Raw genomic sequence first — 17,765 nt, 5'->3', positions numbered from 1 at the left:
ATTAATCACAATAATCTATTTAAAAATACTAAATTCAAGTTAAGTGGATATTTTATGCATAAAGATCATATTGTATCATCAGAATGACTCTCCAATGGTCATTTCTAAAAAACAAAACTTTAGTTTAAAAGTTAAACTTTTAACTTTTCTTTTTCAAAGCACTTTCAAAACTACACTGTTCCAATTAAAACATTTTAACAATTTATTCCAAAGAGATGTTATATAGTTCTTATTCCAGGAAATCTTCCTGTGATGTATAAATAAATCTGCTAATGGAAAAAAGTTTAAAAAGCTAATCCAGGCCCTGGCTAGTTAACTCAGTTGGTTAGAGCATCGTCCGGATATGCCAAGGTTGAAGGTTCAATGCCTGGCCAGGGCACATACAGGAATCACCCAATGAATGCATAAATAAGTGGAAAAACAAATAGACATTTCTCTCTCTCTCTAAAATTAAAAAATAAATAAATACAAAGAAAAGCCTATCTAGAAAAGAAAACAGTTTAAGTAAGTAAAAGTCAAATTATCTTTTTTCCCCCTTCCCATCATTTCTTTTCATGTTGCCTTTTGAGACTGAGAGTAACTTGCAGTGAGTTCACCTTGATCTGTTTTTCTCTCGTCTGTCCTGATTGTGATGTAGCCCTGGGAAGCACCAGTATCACCCTCTCTATCTCACCAGGCAGGAACATCCAAGACCAGACTCACTCCTACCCATGGGCTACAATGAGGAACATTACAAAAGTGACTAAAGTCTATAGTTATTTCAGCAAAAAATAAACTTCTCTAGTGATGATTTTGCTATACTGTTTTGTTGCCTTAATACCAATTAACCATTAAAAACCTGACATTCAAACTGTCTATAGACAAATAATCATTTAAAAGTTGGAAAAATGAGAAGGTACTATAGCCCCAACCACCTAAAGTCTCCCCTCCTCCATTCTTCTGTCACACAATTTATTTTTCCCGTAATTATCCTGAATACAAACATTACATTTTCACCTCTATTGCATCGACAGTGTCACTTATGTGTATCAACCAGGTTGGAAGCTCTGAGAGGCAAGCAGGACATCTGGGGTCCACCTTCAATCAGCCTTGCCCTGCCCATTTTCGGTCCACACATCCAAGGTGGGTGGTTTAGCGGGTGGTGGCACCAGGGTCCCCGCGGGCCTTGCTGCTGAGCAAGTGGGCGGGGAAGGCCCAGTGGCACACAGTGGAGTCCGCTTCAGCTTTATCACTCGGTGTGGGGTGGCCTTCTTGTCAGAGAGCAGAACCTTAGCTGGAGGTGGGTGTGTGGCTCCATTTTCAGCACTCCCAGGCCTATGGGAAGCTGGGAGATGCCCAGGTACCTCAGTGCCCACTGGGGACAGGGCTTTAGACAGTGCAGAGCTCTGAGATGTCATTCCTCCTAAAGACTGGTTTGCCATGGCCGGGGACCAGGCCTGGAGGGCACTAGCCAGAGACACCCTGATTGAAGCCGAGTTCTTGACTTTAATTTGGGTGCTGGTGGAAGGGCCCAAATATCTGACAGGCTTAGGACCAGTCTTACAGTTCACACCTTCTTCCTCTTCGTCAAATGCTATCAGTCTCCTGTAAACACAGAAGCACGCCACTGTCAGCAGTTACATGTTCAGTAACTAATGAGACCATCTCCAAAGTTCATCTTTAAGGTGAACAAACGGGTTTTGGTCAAGAATTTGAGTTAAGAGGTTTATAAGTATCAATACACCTCATTTCTCATCTCCCACATGGTCAATAAATAAATTGGCAAGTTTATAACAGATTGTTTCAACTGGAATACAAACTCTTTTAAAATCACATATAATTTTAATTTTAACCAACAAGTTAAAACTTGGAAATGAGATGTTATGTGAGCATTATACAACATATCACTCTGTTTCCAAGAATCCTGATACAATCCAGAGGATTTACTGAGGAAAAAGGGGTGTCACAGTCAAATAAACCTAAGAAATGTTGCTACACATTTCACTCTCCTCTTGGAATTTTAAAATCTCTATGAACACATGAAAGATTCTGAGAAGGCCTACACTCAAGACACCTGCTTACCTTGTGGGTCCATATCTTCAATCATTCTGTAATGAAACCTCTGGCACCTAGTAAAATTAGCATTCTATGGGGCACATTTTGGGAACTGTTAGAACGGTCAAACCCATGGTAGAGTCAGATACTCTCTGAATTTCAGGAACAATAGACAAATCTTTAAAGAGTCCAACTGAGTTTTCCTTTCATTATAAAAACCCTGAAGGGGGTACAATTGCTTTAAGTGACTTCAACACTGTTCAAGCAACCACTGTCAGAACTGCCTGCCCTGCCACTGCTGAGCACTTCCAGCTTCACTTCATGAAGACCAGCACCTGAGCACAGTGTCACAGCAGTCCTCCCAGCCTTCTCCCCCACCCAGCACTGCTGTGTTTCGGGGGGGAGTTTAACATAGTGAACTCTGGTTCTTGAAAATGGGACAACCACATAGTGGTTTAAAAACTGCCATATGTAGCCAAGAATGCAAATACATAATCCCTCCTTATCCTTGCTTTTACTTTCCATGGTTTCAGCTACCCGCAATCAACCATGGCCCAAAAATATTCAATGAAAAATTCCAGAAATAAATAATTTGTAAGTTTTAAACTGCATGCAATTTTGAGGAGTGAGGGAAACTCTCACACATTCCCACTCCTGTTCCATCAAGGACGTGAATCCTCCCTTTGTCCAGCATGTCCACACTGTGGACACCGTCAGCCCATTAAGCAGTTGTCTCAGTTATCAGATCGTCTGTCATGGTATCACAGCGTTGTATGCAAGTAATCGTAATTTACCTGATAATGGCCCCAAAACACAGAAGTAGTGATGATGACAATTCAGATATGCCAAAGAGAAGCTGCAAAGTGCTTCCTTTAAGTGAGAAAGTGAATGTTCTTGTCTTAATAAGAAAAAAAAAATATCATACACTGAGGTTGCTAAGATCTACAGTAAGAACAAATCTTCTATCCATGAAATTGTGAAGAAGAAAAAAGAAATTTGTGCTAGTTTTGCTGTTGCACCTCCAACCGCAAAAGTTAGGGTCACAATATGTGTTCAGTGTTTAGTGAACATGGGTAGAAGACATGAACAGAAAACATGTTCTGAATGATAGCAACACATTGTGGCAAGAAGCACCGGACCTTTATAAAGACTTCAGCAAGAGATCCCCTGAAACAGTGACAACAAGCTATTGCTTGTAAGTAAGGGATGGTTACACAGATGCAGGAATAGGTTTGCACTGAAAATATAAAAATTACTGAAAAAGCTATGTCTTCTGATGAAGGAGTGCTGCCACATTTCTGGCAGAGTTAAAGAAGTTCATCAAGGCAAAAAAGATACCATCCGAAACAAGTCTTTAATAGTGGTGAAACCATATATATAGGGTTTGGTACTATCCGTGGTTTCAGGCATCCACTAGGTGACTTGAAAGTATTAGTGGGACTACTATATACTATATCTGACCCTAAAACTGCTGAACATAACTAAACTTTCTCTGGTGAGTCAGATGGTTCTTTGGGACTTCAAACGTGCTTTTAAGTCATCATTATCATTATTGTGTCAGTGCATCAAAAATGATGCTTAAGCCCTGGCCAGTTTGTCTCAGTGGTTAGAGCATCAGCCTGCAGACAGAAGGGTCTCAGGTTCAATTCTGGTCAAGCACACGTACTTGGGTTGCAGGTTTGATCCCCAGCCCTAGTTGGGGTCATGTAGGAGGCAGCCAATCGATGTGTGTCTCCCACATCAATGTTTCTCTCTCTCTCTCCCTTCCTCCTTTCCAGTTTCTAAACAAATCAATGGAAAATTATCCTCAGGTGAGGCTTAACAAAAAATAAATAAATAAATATAAATAAAAATGATAATAAAATCCCAGAGGAAAGATAGTGAACACAGAGGAGAGTCTCCAGACACCATTCCTGCTGCATTGTTTTCTGTCCACATCCTCCAATGGACTCCAGACCTAGGTTTCTCAGTCTGGGTACCATTGCCATTTTGGGTCAGATAATTCTTTGCTGTGGGGGCTGCCCTGTGCATTCTGGGACATTTAACAGCATCCCTGGCTTCTACCCATGAGATGACAGTAGCATTCCCCACTCTACAGTGTTACAACTAAAAATGTCTCCAAGCATTGCCTAACACCCTTGGGGGACAAAAGCACCGCCAGCTGAGAGCCACTGCTCTAGACCCAAATGATATTTGCCAACTATAGGTTCAATGGGAAAAATAAATAATGATATCAAAATGAGGGCCTTTAAGAAAAAATATCTGTTTTAACAAGAGATAATTAACTACTAAAAACTGAATAAACTCGGAAATTTCTGAGAAAGATCCAGAGGGCACAAGTAAGCAAGTATTCTGAAGTTCCACAGGGGCATTGAATGAAATTCTAAAGCAGATGACTAAGAAATCAGAACATATGAAAGCCATGAATAACCCCCAGATAATAAAAAAGGAAGATGATTTTAAATGTATTTAAAGCTCAGTGAAAGACACAGATGTGAATGCTAATAATTTTATAGAACACAAGAAAATACCATTAAATTAAAATGCTATTTGTGGCAATGAGAAGAAGAAAGGAATTCAGGATAAGTCACAGGAAATTTTAAATATTAAGTCTAATAAATACATTTTTTAATATTGTCAATAAAGCCTGGATTTCATTTGTGGGACAAACTTACCACAGCATTCCCACAGTGTCCACTAGTAGGATTAAAAGCACACTCTCCAAAAAGAACATACTATATAACTTTGTTTTAGAGAACAATTTGCACCTTTTACATAGTTTTGGTAACTTTGCATTTATGGAGATTTATATTTCGGTAGTAAGGTAGAATATTCATCTATGTGATTAATAAGCTTAGTAAGGTCAAGAACTATTACTCATTTCTCCAATACAGGCAGTAAAAATACAGGTCCCAGATTAAAAAAAAAATCTTAAAACATCAACAGAGCACGGATAACCTCTTTCGAATTGGGGCCATGTGACGCAGGCTTCCCAGTAAAGGCCGCTCTTCCAGAGTCCAACATTCTATCAGCTCATGAGGCACCCGCCAGTAGCTAACACCTGGAAGACAAAACGACATAATTAAGAGAGCCTTTGTCCCCTGCAAGATGGTCAGAAACCCTGTTTCATATCAGATAAGCCAGAAAGAGCGTTTTGGATTCAGGCCTCCCACTTGACGAAGGGAGGTGTGCATAGAGTGTTCCCAGGACGAGCCAGTGCAGCGGTAGCACAGCTCATGGCCTGCATCTAGGAGCAGCTGGCTACCAGCCCTGGCTCTGCCACTGATAAGCAGCAGGTCTTGCGAGAGCCCTGAGCAGCTGAGAGTATGCAGATTAAAGGGGGCAAGCTCTGGGGTCAAAACTACCTGGGTCTGAATCCCACTCTGTCACTCACTAATCGTGCGAACTTAGGGAAATTAATTAACTTTTCTGTGCCTAAATGTTCTCATTTGCAAAATGTTGGCCATTATAATACACACCTCACAGAATCACTGTGATGTTTAAATGAGTAATAAATGTAAAATACTTAGGACAGAGCCTGGCACAGAGTAAGCACTCAAGAGATATTAGTTGCCTTTATCATAAGTCATGGTGATGGTAGCAGTGTAAGGATTAGACAGTGGGTTCTAACACTTGCCCTGTCACCTCATTGGGTTGCTGTGACTATCAAATCAGGTAAATTTTGTGAACCACTACATGACTAAGAGGTATCACTACCCTGGAAGCACCTTTTCAAACAAGAATAATCTGAGTTAATATATGAGGCCAAAATTCCAGTCAAATTCATTTCAATTTTTAAGCCTGATCTGTTTCTGATTGAAGCTGACAAGATATTCTTATGAATGTTGAAAACATTATGCTAAGTGAAAGAAGACAGACACAAAGGTCACATATTAAATAACTTCACCTGTAAGAAATATCCAGAATAGGTAAATCCTTTGAGATAGAGAGCAGACTGCATGGAGGCTACCAGGGGCTGAGGGCAGAGGCGAATGAGAAGTAACTGCTTAATGAGTACTGAGTTTCCTTTTGGGGTGATGAAAATGTTTTAGCTTTTGGCAGCTGTAAAGTTGAGAAGAGCCTGGCTGGGCAAAGGACATTGGATCTCATTGTCCTCCAACCCCTCAACACTCCCCCGTAAACCCTCAATAAAATGATTTGATTCCCACCCCCACCCCCCCAAAAAATGTTTTAGAACTAGATAGAAGTGGTGGTTACACAACATTGTCAGTGTGGTATATGCCACTGAAAAATACTTTCATTAATTGTTATGTGAATTTCACCTCAATTTTTTTTTAAAAAAACCATAAAAACAGATATAGATTCATTTTTAAAAAGGCTTTAAAATGAATAAAAATTGTTCAGCATTAAAAAAAATAACCTAGCCCTGGCCAGTCTGGCTCAGCGGTTAGAGCGTTGGCCCGCGGACCAGAGAGACCTGGGTCCAGTTCCCGCAAAGGGCACGTACCTCGGTTGCAGTTTGTCCCCGGCCCCGGTTGGGGTCCTGTGGGTGGGAACCAGTCGATGTATCTCTCTCACGTTGATGTTTCTCTCTCTTCCTCCCTCTCTCCCTCCCGCTCTATCTAAGGAAAAATACAAAAATGTCCTCAGATGAAGAAAATAAATAAATAAATAAATAAATAAACAAACAAACAGAAATTTTAAAAATAATAATAATAGCTTTGAAGTCCCAAGAAGGAACTTGATGTTTTCTTTTTTACCATTAAAGGTCTGGTAATAATAAACAACTTAGCAAGCTGAGTGTCCAATACTCAAAGAACTCTCTGAACCTCATTTTAAGACAATAACTTTCTAGAACCGCTTTATAATGCTTCCAAACCAACTTATACTACAAAACATTCTGGTATTTTATCCATTGAGTATTTTTATCCAGTTTATTAGAATATAATTTACATAAAATGAAATTCATCCTTTTTAAAGTACACAGTTCTATGATTTTTGATGAATGCATATAATCATGTAACCACAGCCACAACCAAAATAGAGCATTTCTATCACCCCAAAAAAGTCACTCTTCTGCAGTGCCTGGTATTGTAATTTCCAGAATGTTATATAAATGGAATCAAATAGTATGTAGCCTTTTGTGTCTGACTTTTTTAGCATGTTGCTTTGAAAATTCATCCCTGTTGATATATGTATCAATGATCATTTCTTTCTGTGCTGAGTAGTATTCATTCCATTTTATGAATTTACCACTGTTTGCTTTTAAAACTTTTATTTTTTTCCTGCCTATAAAGTAATTCATGCTCATTGTATAAAACTTTGAAAATATAGAAAATTATATATAAGAAAATCAAAATCATTTCTAATCCTACATTTAGGAATTATGATTTATGTTATTTTGATGTATTTCATTCTAGTCTTTTTTCTAGTTACGTGATATGTACATAATGAAAAACACTTTACATTTAAATTTTTCCCTGCTTTTGATCATTTCATATTTTATCATGGGCATTTGTCTATGTAAAAAGTTATTCAAAATAATTTGAATAGCTATATTATCCCGTGGTGTGCCAAAATGTATTTAACGCTCTATTATAGACATTTAAATTGTTTTTCTTTCTTTACCTATTATAATGCTTAATTGAACATCTCTGTTCATAAGACTTCCTACATATGATTATGTTCTCAAGGTAGATTCCAAGAAGGAGAATTATTGGGTCAAAGAATATGAACAATTTTGAAGCCACTAATATGTACTGATCATTTTTTTAAAAGCAATATTAATTTTTACTCCTCCCAAAAATGTATGAGATCTTGACTAATCTGGCACATAAAAAAACAGTTGTCATTTAATATATATTTCAATGATAAATAATGAGTTTGAACCTCCTGTCACATGTTTATTGCCCTTTCTGGGAATTTTATGCTCATGAACCTTGCACATTTATTTGTGAAGTAGAGATGGAGTTGATTTTCTAATCAATTAAAAAACCCTGCCCTGGCCGGTTTGGCTCAGCGGTTGGAGCCTCCACCTGCGGACCAGAGAGTCCCGGGTTCGGTTCCTGCTAAGGGCACGTACCTCGGTTGCAGTTTGTCCCCAGCCCAGTTGGGGTTGTGTGGATGGCGGCCACTCGATGTGCCTCTCTCACGTTGATGTTTCTCTCTCCCTCTCTTCCCCCCTTTCTCCCTCCCGCTCTGTCTGAAGATAAATGCAAAACTGTCCTCGGGTGAGGATAAAAAAAAATAAAAATAAAAACCCTCTCTGTATTAAAAACCCTCTCTTTTTCCAGTTAATGTAACATTATTTATCCTAGTTTTTTATTAGTCTTTTTTTTTTTTTTTTCTGTATGTGCCCCTAGCGGGAACCAAACCCAGGACTCTCTGGCCCGCAGACTGACGCTCCAACTGCTGAGCCAAACTGGCCAGGGCATTTAGTCTTTTCATTTTATTTTTTTGTTTTAAAGTTAATACTCTAAATATTACATAATCAAATTTATTAATCTAGCTTTATAATGTATTTTAAGTTTATCATTTCTTTCTCTACTAAGAAATCAATTTGCTTAAATTTCCTTTTAGTTTATTATACTTTCCTTTTTTATTCATAAATCTACCTGAGATTATTTTGATAAATGATGTGTGGTTAAAGTTATTTTTTTCTCAAGCATACTTCTCAATTACATATTAAATAACCTATCTTTTTTTCACTGATATTTAGTCAATCAACTATGTGACTTTTTTATTACATAGTATTTTTATTCTTATAAATTTATTGGGATTTACTCTTGATCTCTGCATCTATTCTTATACCAGAAACACCTGGTTTTTATTTTTATTATCTACAGCTTTACTATCAAACATAGTTAGCCTCATCCTCTAATGACCCCTACTTCCCAAAACATTCTTGGCTGTTTATTCTTTCAAAGGAATTTTAGAATCATTTCAAGCTTCCCAAAGAGTCCTATTGATATTTTGGTAAGAATCATGTTAAACTTCCAATGTAATCTAGAAGAGCTGACATCCTTCTAATATTCAGATTTCCTTTTCAGTACCATTGCAGGTCTCACCATAATCTTCATGTCCTCTATTTTTATGGATGGATGGATGGATGGATGGATGGATGGATACATTTCAGCAGTTTTCTTCATAAAACACTCAAGCATTTCTTGGTAGGGCAGTCCTATTTATTTTTTGTTTTATTTATTACTACAGTGAATGGGATTTCCTGCTATAATTCCTAATTAATTTATGATAAGTAAGCTATTCTTTATTTACATTTATTGTATATAGCTATGTTAGTCTACAAAACTCATAATTTAAAATACCTTTAGTTGAATCTATTGAGTTTTCTAAAAAGACATAATGTTCACAAATAACAATAAATGTCTTCTTCCTTCCAATAGGTCTTTCTCTTACTTCTGTTCCCTGACTTATGGCCTTCCACAGGCCTTCCAGAACTTTATTAACAACAACGATGTTCTACTACATGCTTTCTAAAAAGTTAAAAGCAGCTGCACACTTTGTAAAAGTCAGTGATCCCAGCTCTCTGCTCCAGCTTCCCAAGTCAGCAGAGAAAAAAGCCCAGCCGGGCCCTCCTGGAGCCTCCTGGGCAGCCTGCCAGTCCGGAGGCACAAAAGCAGACACAGAACACCATGGGGTTTGTTCCTCAACTTAAACTCAGTGTCTCAAAGTTAATTAAATCTAAAATAATAAGCTTAAAGAGAAGAGCACTTCTTTCATTACACTTTAACCTATCTGCTTGAGATATGAAAAGAAAAGGGAAGAAAAGTGAGGGGGTGCAGAGATAAGGAAAGAAAGAAGGGTTGGTACAGGCACCCCGTCTAAAGGAGGAATAGCTGATGTAGTTTTTAAAAGCTTCTTTTTAGTCATTTTTACATGACTTGTAATCACTGTTTCTATCAGCCTTTAAGATCACTTGAGGACTGAGAGGTGTGTTATTTATCGTTGAACCCATTTTTAGGATTTAGTGTAGTGCTTGCACTTAACACTCAATAAATGCTTACTAGTTAAGGGGGGGAAAACAACTTAGACATAGAACAGTTAATCCCCTCTGATCCTTAAGAAAGTCTATGGCCTCTCTGAGACCCAGTTTCTTCATCAATAAAATGGAAAATAGCATAAAAAGTTGTTTTAGAATTAAAAGATACTGAATGTAAAATACCTATCACAGTGGATATTAAATAGCAACTCTCATATATAAGCAGCTTGGTAAAAATAGCTGAATTTCAAAGTGTGTATTTAAAAATCATTTAAATTGTTTTATAAGGGTTCTTTAGACATCATACCCAGCATTATTTCCATTTCCTTTCCTTTTATTTTTTTTGATGGTACATTTTATATCTAATTTAGAGGTATACTTCCTGGGACAATGCTAGGTACACAGTAGGTGCTAAGTAAACTCTTGTTTAATTGAACTAAATAAGCATAACCAACAAGAATATTTTAGGTTACTGAATTATAAACTATTAATAATATCTAGCAACTGATAGGGTTTAAAGATTTGTAAGTGAAGTATCTCAATATTACCTTGAAATGACAAATAGCTGGATCCACACACACACAAAAAAATACTTTCTAAAAAAAAAGAAATGCATATTTAAGCTTACTTTGTCTTACTATGGATAAGTCTACCTTCTGCCATGAAATAAAAGAATTGTACTGTACCTTTTCCTTCCCAGGCATCAAAGGCGTCCATCATTTTCTTCAGTTCTGCTACTGAATAATAGCTCCAAATGTACTGAACATTATTTCCCGCCTCTCTAGAAATATTGCAAAAGGTAATGAAAATATACTACCTAGTTATGTGTGTGTGTGTGTGTGTGTGTGTGTGTGTGTACATGTGTGTGGCTAATAGACAATAAGTGCTTGTTCATTAAGGAAAAAGTTGGTTCTGTGACCTTTAAGCATATATATATACATATATGTGTGTGTGTGTATATATATGTATATGAGTATAATATACTATATAAATATACAAACCTACATTTGAGCTCTTTTAACAGTTGTAAAATATTTGTTAATTTCACAATATAGACCACGTAGACAAATCAATAAGTCTTTAAAATAACTTTTCTAAAAATCACCTAACTCCAATAAAGTTAGAAAAGACTCAACTTTGACTAAAATTTTCCTAGCACTTTGCCAAGCAATTGTATATCCTGTATTGAAACATATCCGCCTGTAATGAATTCAGAAAATGATGACTTATTTAATCATCTAAAAACAAACTCATGTGGTCATACATTAATCATTAATATGTGCCCCAATTCAATATCTCAGAGAACCTTTAAAAATGTGCTAAGTGAATTGACCAGTGTAAATAAGATTACAGAAAAAATATTAAGAGAATAACCCTTAAGAATATAGCATGTTTAAGTCATTGAATTTCATGGCTGGGAGGGACCAGTTAAGTCTTTCATCATTTCTCAGAACAGGAGCTAGGCACAGGCCAGTCCTGGGTCACTCAGTGGGCCTACTGACTCCTTGGTCAGCATTTCTACCCTTAGACTATGGTCAAGGCACCCAGGCACATGGCTTTGCCTTGCTTTCTTTATAAAGCGTCGCAGGGGATTCTGATGTCCACTCCTAGTTGAGAACCACAGTACTAGACCACATAGATGACCACAGCTTATGTGTTTGTGAAATGGTCTTAATTATAAACTCCTATCTCAAAAGCTCCGAAGACTCACTCTGCCTGGTGAGAGGTGTTGATGGTCTTTTCTAGTTAACCACATACTCCATTCAGTAAATTAGAAAAGATCAAGACTTAATTTTGTTCTTTTTTCATTTTCAAATATGAACATACCTTTTAAAAATGCTTTTACTGTGAATTCTTCCTCCCAGCTGCTTATCAATAGCATCTACTCCATCAGTTTTTGTGGAATATACACCAATAATTCTACTCTCACAGCTTGCACCAGATGTGTTAAGATAGTGGAGAACCCAAACTGTTGGTTTATTGCAAACTAAACCATACGAATCACAGAAGTCTGTTAAAGCCTGGAGCAAAAAAACATATAAATATCTATTTGAATTTAATTCTGGAAAGTAATTTTTAATAAAAAAATTAATTTGCTCTTACTTTCATGTAAAGCTTCAATTTCAGTTGGTCATAAGAGAAATAAAAAGATTATACCTAGTCTTTATGTTTTTTAAAACCAAACATGCATGTGTTGAATTTGGGGGATAGACCACATAAAAGCACCACCCCAAAGCCAAATACCTTTTCATGTAGAGAATCCCTTTCCACATGGAAATTATATTTTATTTCCTCCTTCTTTAGCCTCACTACCATCACTTTTAATTTTTAAATTTTCACATAATAACTAAGAGTTAGACCTTTTTACTTTTCCCTTTATTTTCCCTCATATTTCCCATATGACTCAATCTTCCTTTCACCTTCCACTGACTAGCCCTATGATTGATGCATATTTTAAAATCCAAATCCAATCATGGATTAAACAGATTTTAAGTTGCTCTTTTACACTGCAAGACATGAATACATAAACTCAATACATACTGTCTGAACTCATTTGACACTTATCCACTTATTCATTCATTCACTTGAATATTAAATATCTACTATGTGCTCAGTGCTGTCTAAGGTCCTAGAAATATAATATTGAATAAGAGACAGGGTCCTGGTCCTCCTAGAGTTTACAGCTAATGCAGAAGACAGACATTAAATAAGCCATCAGCATACAATGTAATAAGTGCTACTTGGTGAGCCTACCAGGTGCTAAGGGGCACAGAGCAGAAAGGTTTCACCAGTGGGGTGACAAGGGCCTTCCCTGGGGAAAATGGCATCATTATTGCTGTGAGTGCCCTGAGGATAGGCACCTTTGTCTGTTATATCCCACGTGCCTAGAATAGTGCCTGAAATACTGCCTGAAACAAAAGAGATACTAAATATTTACGAACTCAGTAAATGAAAATAGGACCCTGACATGCCTTGCATTTTCATTTACTATCACACTCTAATCCTTGTATTGGTTTTCATACTTGCACATCTATAAGAATTTACAACGATATTATAAACTTTTCAAGGGCAAGAACTATATGTTGTATTTCCTTTTCTTTTTTTTTTTTTAATTTTTTTATCCTCACCCGAGGACATTTTTTCCATTTTTTGTTCAGATAGAGTGGGAGGGAGAGAGTGGAAAAGAGAGAAACATCGATATGAAAGGGACACATCGAGTGGTTGCCACCTGCATGACCAGTCAGGGCCGGGGACAAACTGCAACCAAGGCACGTGCCTTTAGTGGGAACCAAACCCGGGTCTCTCTAGACCGCAGGCTGATGCTCCAACCGCTGAGCCAAACTGGTCAGGGCTATACGTTGTATTTCTTTGTGTCCCACACGATCTCTAGAACAGTGCTCCATAGCCAAAAACATTTGAAATAAATAGGTGTTAGCAGAGAGAATGCATGCATGCATGTCTGTCCTTTTTGAATACAAACCAGGAATAAACATCTACAGAGTTGCAACTTCACAAGATGAATGTTAACCTACCCCAACCTTCCAGTCAAGCTTTTTTAGCCTCATTCTGCAGATGTAGCAAAAAGCACTAAGACTATCTAACAATTCAATTTATAATCACTTCAGTAGCAGAACCCATACAATCATGCACATTCCTGAAGGGGGTCTGGAACCAAATGAACTTTTTCTTTATGCAGCACTCCTAATAACCACAGCACCAGATTGCTCTCCTAAACACTGACACCAAATCAAAGAATTCATACCAATTCAGATCAGTTTTCACATTAACAGTTATCTAGAAAAAACATTTTTCTTAGACGTACAAAAGTGCTAATAAGGCTAATTATAATTAAGTAGTAAAGATCTTTTAAATGTGATTTAAAATAGAAGCATCTTAAAAGAAATATACTGATCTCAAAGTGAATCAAATTGATATTCTAACTTTAGTAACAAACTCTACACTCACTAAATCAGGTCAGAGATTTTATACAATCTTTTATTTATTATGATCATTCTTTTTAAAAAATCATTTCAGTAAACAAAACAATATCACTATACCCTTACACACTACAGTATTGCTCTTAATTAAAAAAAATTTCAAGAGAACAGTTCTATAAAACAGTCGTCAAAAAGTGTTAAATCTTCAATGAAAAATAAAAACTCCATAAACCTCTGAATGGCACTGTAATGCACTTTCCTAAAATAGAATTTGGGCCTTAAAAAAATGACTAGTAGTCATTAAGAAATGTGTTTTCAAAATTACAAAAAAGTAAAACTGTCTCATGTCTGGTTTATGTGACAACACAGGCTATGGAAAATAACACACATTGCTTTGGACATAATAAATATAAATAAATAAATAAACAAACACACACACACACACACATATTTTAAAACTTAAGAAAATGCCAAGACCTTTTTAAGTTCTATATTTGACCTTAAAGAATATGTCTCCATTTCATTGGCTAAGTGGTCAGACAGGCTGTATGGATAAGGGATGCCAAAGTAATCAGCCTCTTCCTGTAGAGAAACTCGGGTTTGCTCATCTGTGGGAATGTGAACTTCTCCATGAAGATAATCCAAAAGGTATTTAAACAGATGTCCATCACGATCAATAACACAAGCCCCTAGAAAATATTCAGTTCAAAAATAATTGCACAGATACATATGACCACTGACAAAATTTCAACATGTCAAACTAAAATCAGATTGAGGTAGAAATGTTTCTCACATCTAGTGTTCAAATAGGTTTTGTCAAACGTGATGATCCTCTGCATTCTCACCTACCATACCATCTAGTGGGCTAGATTCCCACTATAACCCCTGCAAAAACCATGGAGCCCTCAGACTGCTGGTATAAATGAAAGCTTACCCCTAACTTCAACCCAGCTGAGTCAAGAAAGTCCTATGGAGTTTCTCTCTAATGAGGGCTTGCAGGGTGTTTTGTCCGGTGTTTGTGTTGATTTGTAGCAGCAACATACAAACCCAGGGTTCCCAGCTCCAGGCATGCCATGTGTCTGGATTTATTAGATTAGTCCCTTTGCACTGTGAAAATCTAAACTTTAAAAAACAAATGCTATCACCTGGCTGGTGTGGCTCACTGGTTAAGCATCAACCCATGCACCAAGAGGTTGCCGGTTCGATTCCTGGTCAGGGCACATGCCCAAGTTGTGGGCCCAATCCCCAGTGGGGGCTGTGCAGGAAGCAGCCAGTTGATGTTCTCTCTCATTGATGTTTCTATCTCTCTTTCCCTCTTCCTTCCTCTCTCTCTCAAATCAATTTTTAAAACAAAATTTTTTTAAAACAAGTGCTATGTCCAGCCGGTGTGGTTCAGTGGTTGAGCGTCAACCCATGCACCAAGAGGTCACCAGTTCGATTCCCGGTCAGGACACATGCTCAGTATGTGGGCCCGATCCCCAGTGGGGGGGCATGCAGGAAGAGGCCAGTTGATGTTCTCTCTCATCGATGTTTCTCTCTCTCCCTCTTCCTTCCTCTCTCTCTAAAATAAAATAAAAAAAAAAATTTTTTTTAAAGTGCTATGCTGCTACTACTTTATGATAAAAGGCTTTTCTTAGGCAATTTAGCAGAATTAAAAAAAAAAATTCAGTGTGAGGTTACTCAGTAATTCCTTTGCTCCCTTGATTTTTTCAGAAAAGAAGGGATTAAGAAGGTAAAACTTGGGGACAAATAAAAAACTCAATCTCTGCTTATCATCTTTCACCAGCAATCATTCTGTCCAGATGGACATCAAGCCCTGGGCACCAGCCATCAGTGAGTTTCCCATGCTTTCAACTGCCATTCAGCTGCCAAAGCAACCTCTCAAGACCCAAGGTTTACTAATAGCCCCTCCTCCTCAAGACCCCCCTATTCCTCTCTTCTAACACAGAAGCAAGAATGGGTTTCATGAACCCTGGAACCTGTTAAGATGTGCAAAAAGCCTCAGTCCTCGCTAGACTAGGTGACAAGTTTAACACTAACTCTACACTAACAATGACGGCCCTGTCAGTTATGAGGACAACTGCTTTTTCCAGGATACGTATTTTTAACTTGAAAAACACAGAGAGAAGCTAATATATTTAATCAGCCTCAATAACTTTACCCATGGAGTAACAACTTTCAAAATATAATTAATCCCTATAATCAAGTCATGATTGGCCTTCACACACTCTGTTTTGTCAATGTTCAGCAAGAGCATCACAGAGACAACATCCAACCTGCTGAGCCACACTGGCCAGGGTGGCCTATTGCTTTAGTGTAAAAGGTTCTTCTTTACCTTAAGCAAGCACTGTCCTTTGTTTCTGTGCATCTAGGTTAACACACCTTTGAAATGCCACCTTTCAGACCCCCTCCTTATGAAGTGTGACCACTCTCTAGAGAGTACATAATCTTAACTATCCTGTAATTGTTTCCACCTTGCTTTTTCCCATCTTCATGTAATCTTTCCTCCTTAATCTCAAATGAATAAAAGAAACTGTAAAAGTATTATTCTCTGAAGCATTTGAGATCTTCCTCCCTGGCATATATCCTCAGTTTGACTCAAATAAACTCATAAAAATTAAAAAAAAAAAGAGCATCACACATTCTAGAAACTAATATTTAATACATCTCCATTCAGTCCTAATGATCTCACTACTAGTAAGGTAATCTAATGTATTCCATTGTAATTAGGAAAATCAAAGGGAATTTAAACTACTCCTATTTCAATGAATATTCATGATCATGCATACAGATTGTAAATATTTACCTGATTCATCTTTTTTTAGAGGAAAACGACCACTGAACATGGATGCCAGCATGGAGTCCTTAAACCGGCATAAGGACTCACGCCTGGCTGTGTAAATACAGCCACCCACATTCAGTCGGAGAATATCTAACAGCTCTTCTTCTGCCTTGTGATCTTCCATTGCTCCCACTGACAACTAAATTTTTGCCTTGAAATACTTTCAAAAACTGCAAACAATGGTGGTCCCAGTACCCCCTCTGTAAAAACAAAGGACAATTACCACTGACATTTTCAACAATAGATAATAAAATAAATACATTTCAATATTATTTAAAATAAATTCCTCAGCACTGGTAATATTGAAGGACTTGATACAATATGAAAGAAGTTTGAGATATGCTGAGAATATGGAAAACTTTGGCTCAGAAGATCTGTAAATAATAATAAACTATTACTGACTAAATCATAGCTTTTGAGATGACTAAAGATAAAGCAAAGGTGAGGTGTGCTTATGATCTTCAATATTCACATATCTTTTTAAACTACGATAAGTCTGAGGGAGCTATCTAGAGATAGCAGAGAACATGAGTGTGTAGCAAGGAGGAAGGCTGCTAGGCTCTGCCACTTACTAGCTCTGGGACCTCAGGCAAATACTTATCGTCCTCTGTCTGTGTCCTCGTCTACAAAATGGAGGTAGAGATGGTGCCTGCCTCCAAGGTCTATCAGATGAATAACTAACAAAACATACAAAAAGCATATAGAACAGTTTCTGGCTCAAAGTCAGTACTTAATAAATTATAAATATTACCTACAATGATATAACTTTAACCATATTTAACCAAAAGGTATATATTGGGGACTTGATATTAGGTCTAGAGAGTTAAGGAAACAAAAGAACAGAAATTATTAGCAATGGCAATTGTAAGTCTTAAGTTAGGTAACTAAGGAAGATATAATTTATCAACTGAGATCAGAATTCCATGTATGCCAGTAGCCAGACTAGTCCAGAAGAACAACAAATAACACATCTAAATCATCTGACTTTTTC

The 17,765-nt window shown here is 37.3% G+C and overlaps 1 protein-coding gene across 2 annotated transcripts; it reads right to left on the bottom strand.

The window, feature by feature from the left end:
- Positions 1-484: 484 nt before the first annotated feature.
- On the bottom strand, positions 485-17,708 carry KCTD18 (potassium channel tetramerization domain containing 18). Of its 2 annotated transcripts, XM_036254863.1 has the most exons (8): positions 17,347-17,708; positions 16,739-16,974; positions 14,410-14,621; positions 11,822-12,015; positions 10,681-10,775; positions 10,543-10,590; positions 4,993-5,095; positions 485-1,584 (listed from the first exon to the last, which is right to left on the bottom strand). In XM_036254863.1, exons 2-8 carry the CDS (start codon positions 16,896-16,898, stop codon positions 1,080-1,082), a joined length of 1,317 nt encoding a protein of 438 aa, XP_036110756.1. In that variant the 5' UTR covers positions 16,899-16,974; positions 17,347-17,708; the 3' UTR covers positions 485-1,079. The 2 variants fall into 2 exon arrangements, with proteins under 2 accessions (XP_036110756.1, XP_036110757.1); XM_036254864.1 differs by lacking the exon at positions 10,543-10,590.
- Positions 17,709-17,765: the final 57 nt, after the last annotated feature.

The sequence above is a fragment of the Molossus molossus genome, unplaced genomic scaffold (genome assembly GCF_014108415.1).
Source record: "Molossus molossus isolate mMolMol1 unplaced genomic scaffold, mMolMol1.p scaffold_m16_p_11, whole genome shotgun sequence".
Classification (NCBI taxonomy): domain Eukaryota; kingdom Metazoa; phylum Chordata; class Mammalia; order Chiroptera; family Molossidae; genus Molossus; species Molossus molossus.
Note: the sequence above shows the minus strand (reverse complement) of the source record. Positions and strands in the feature narration are given on the sequence as shown.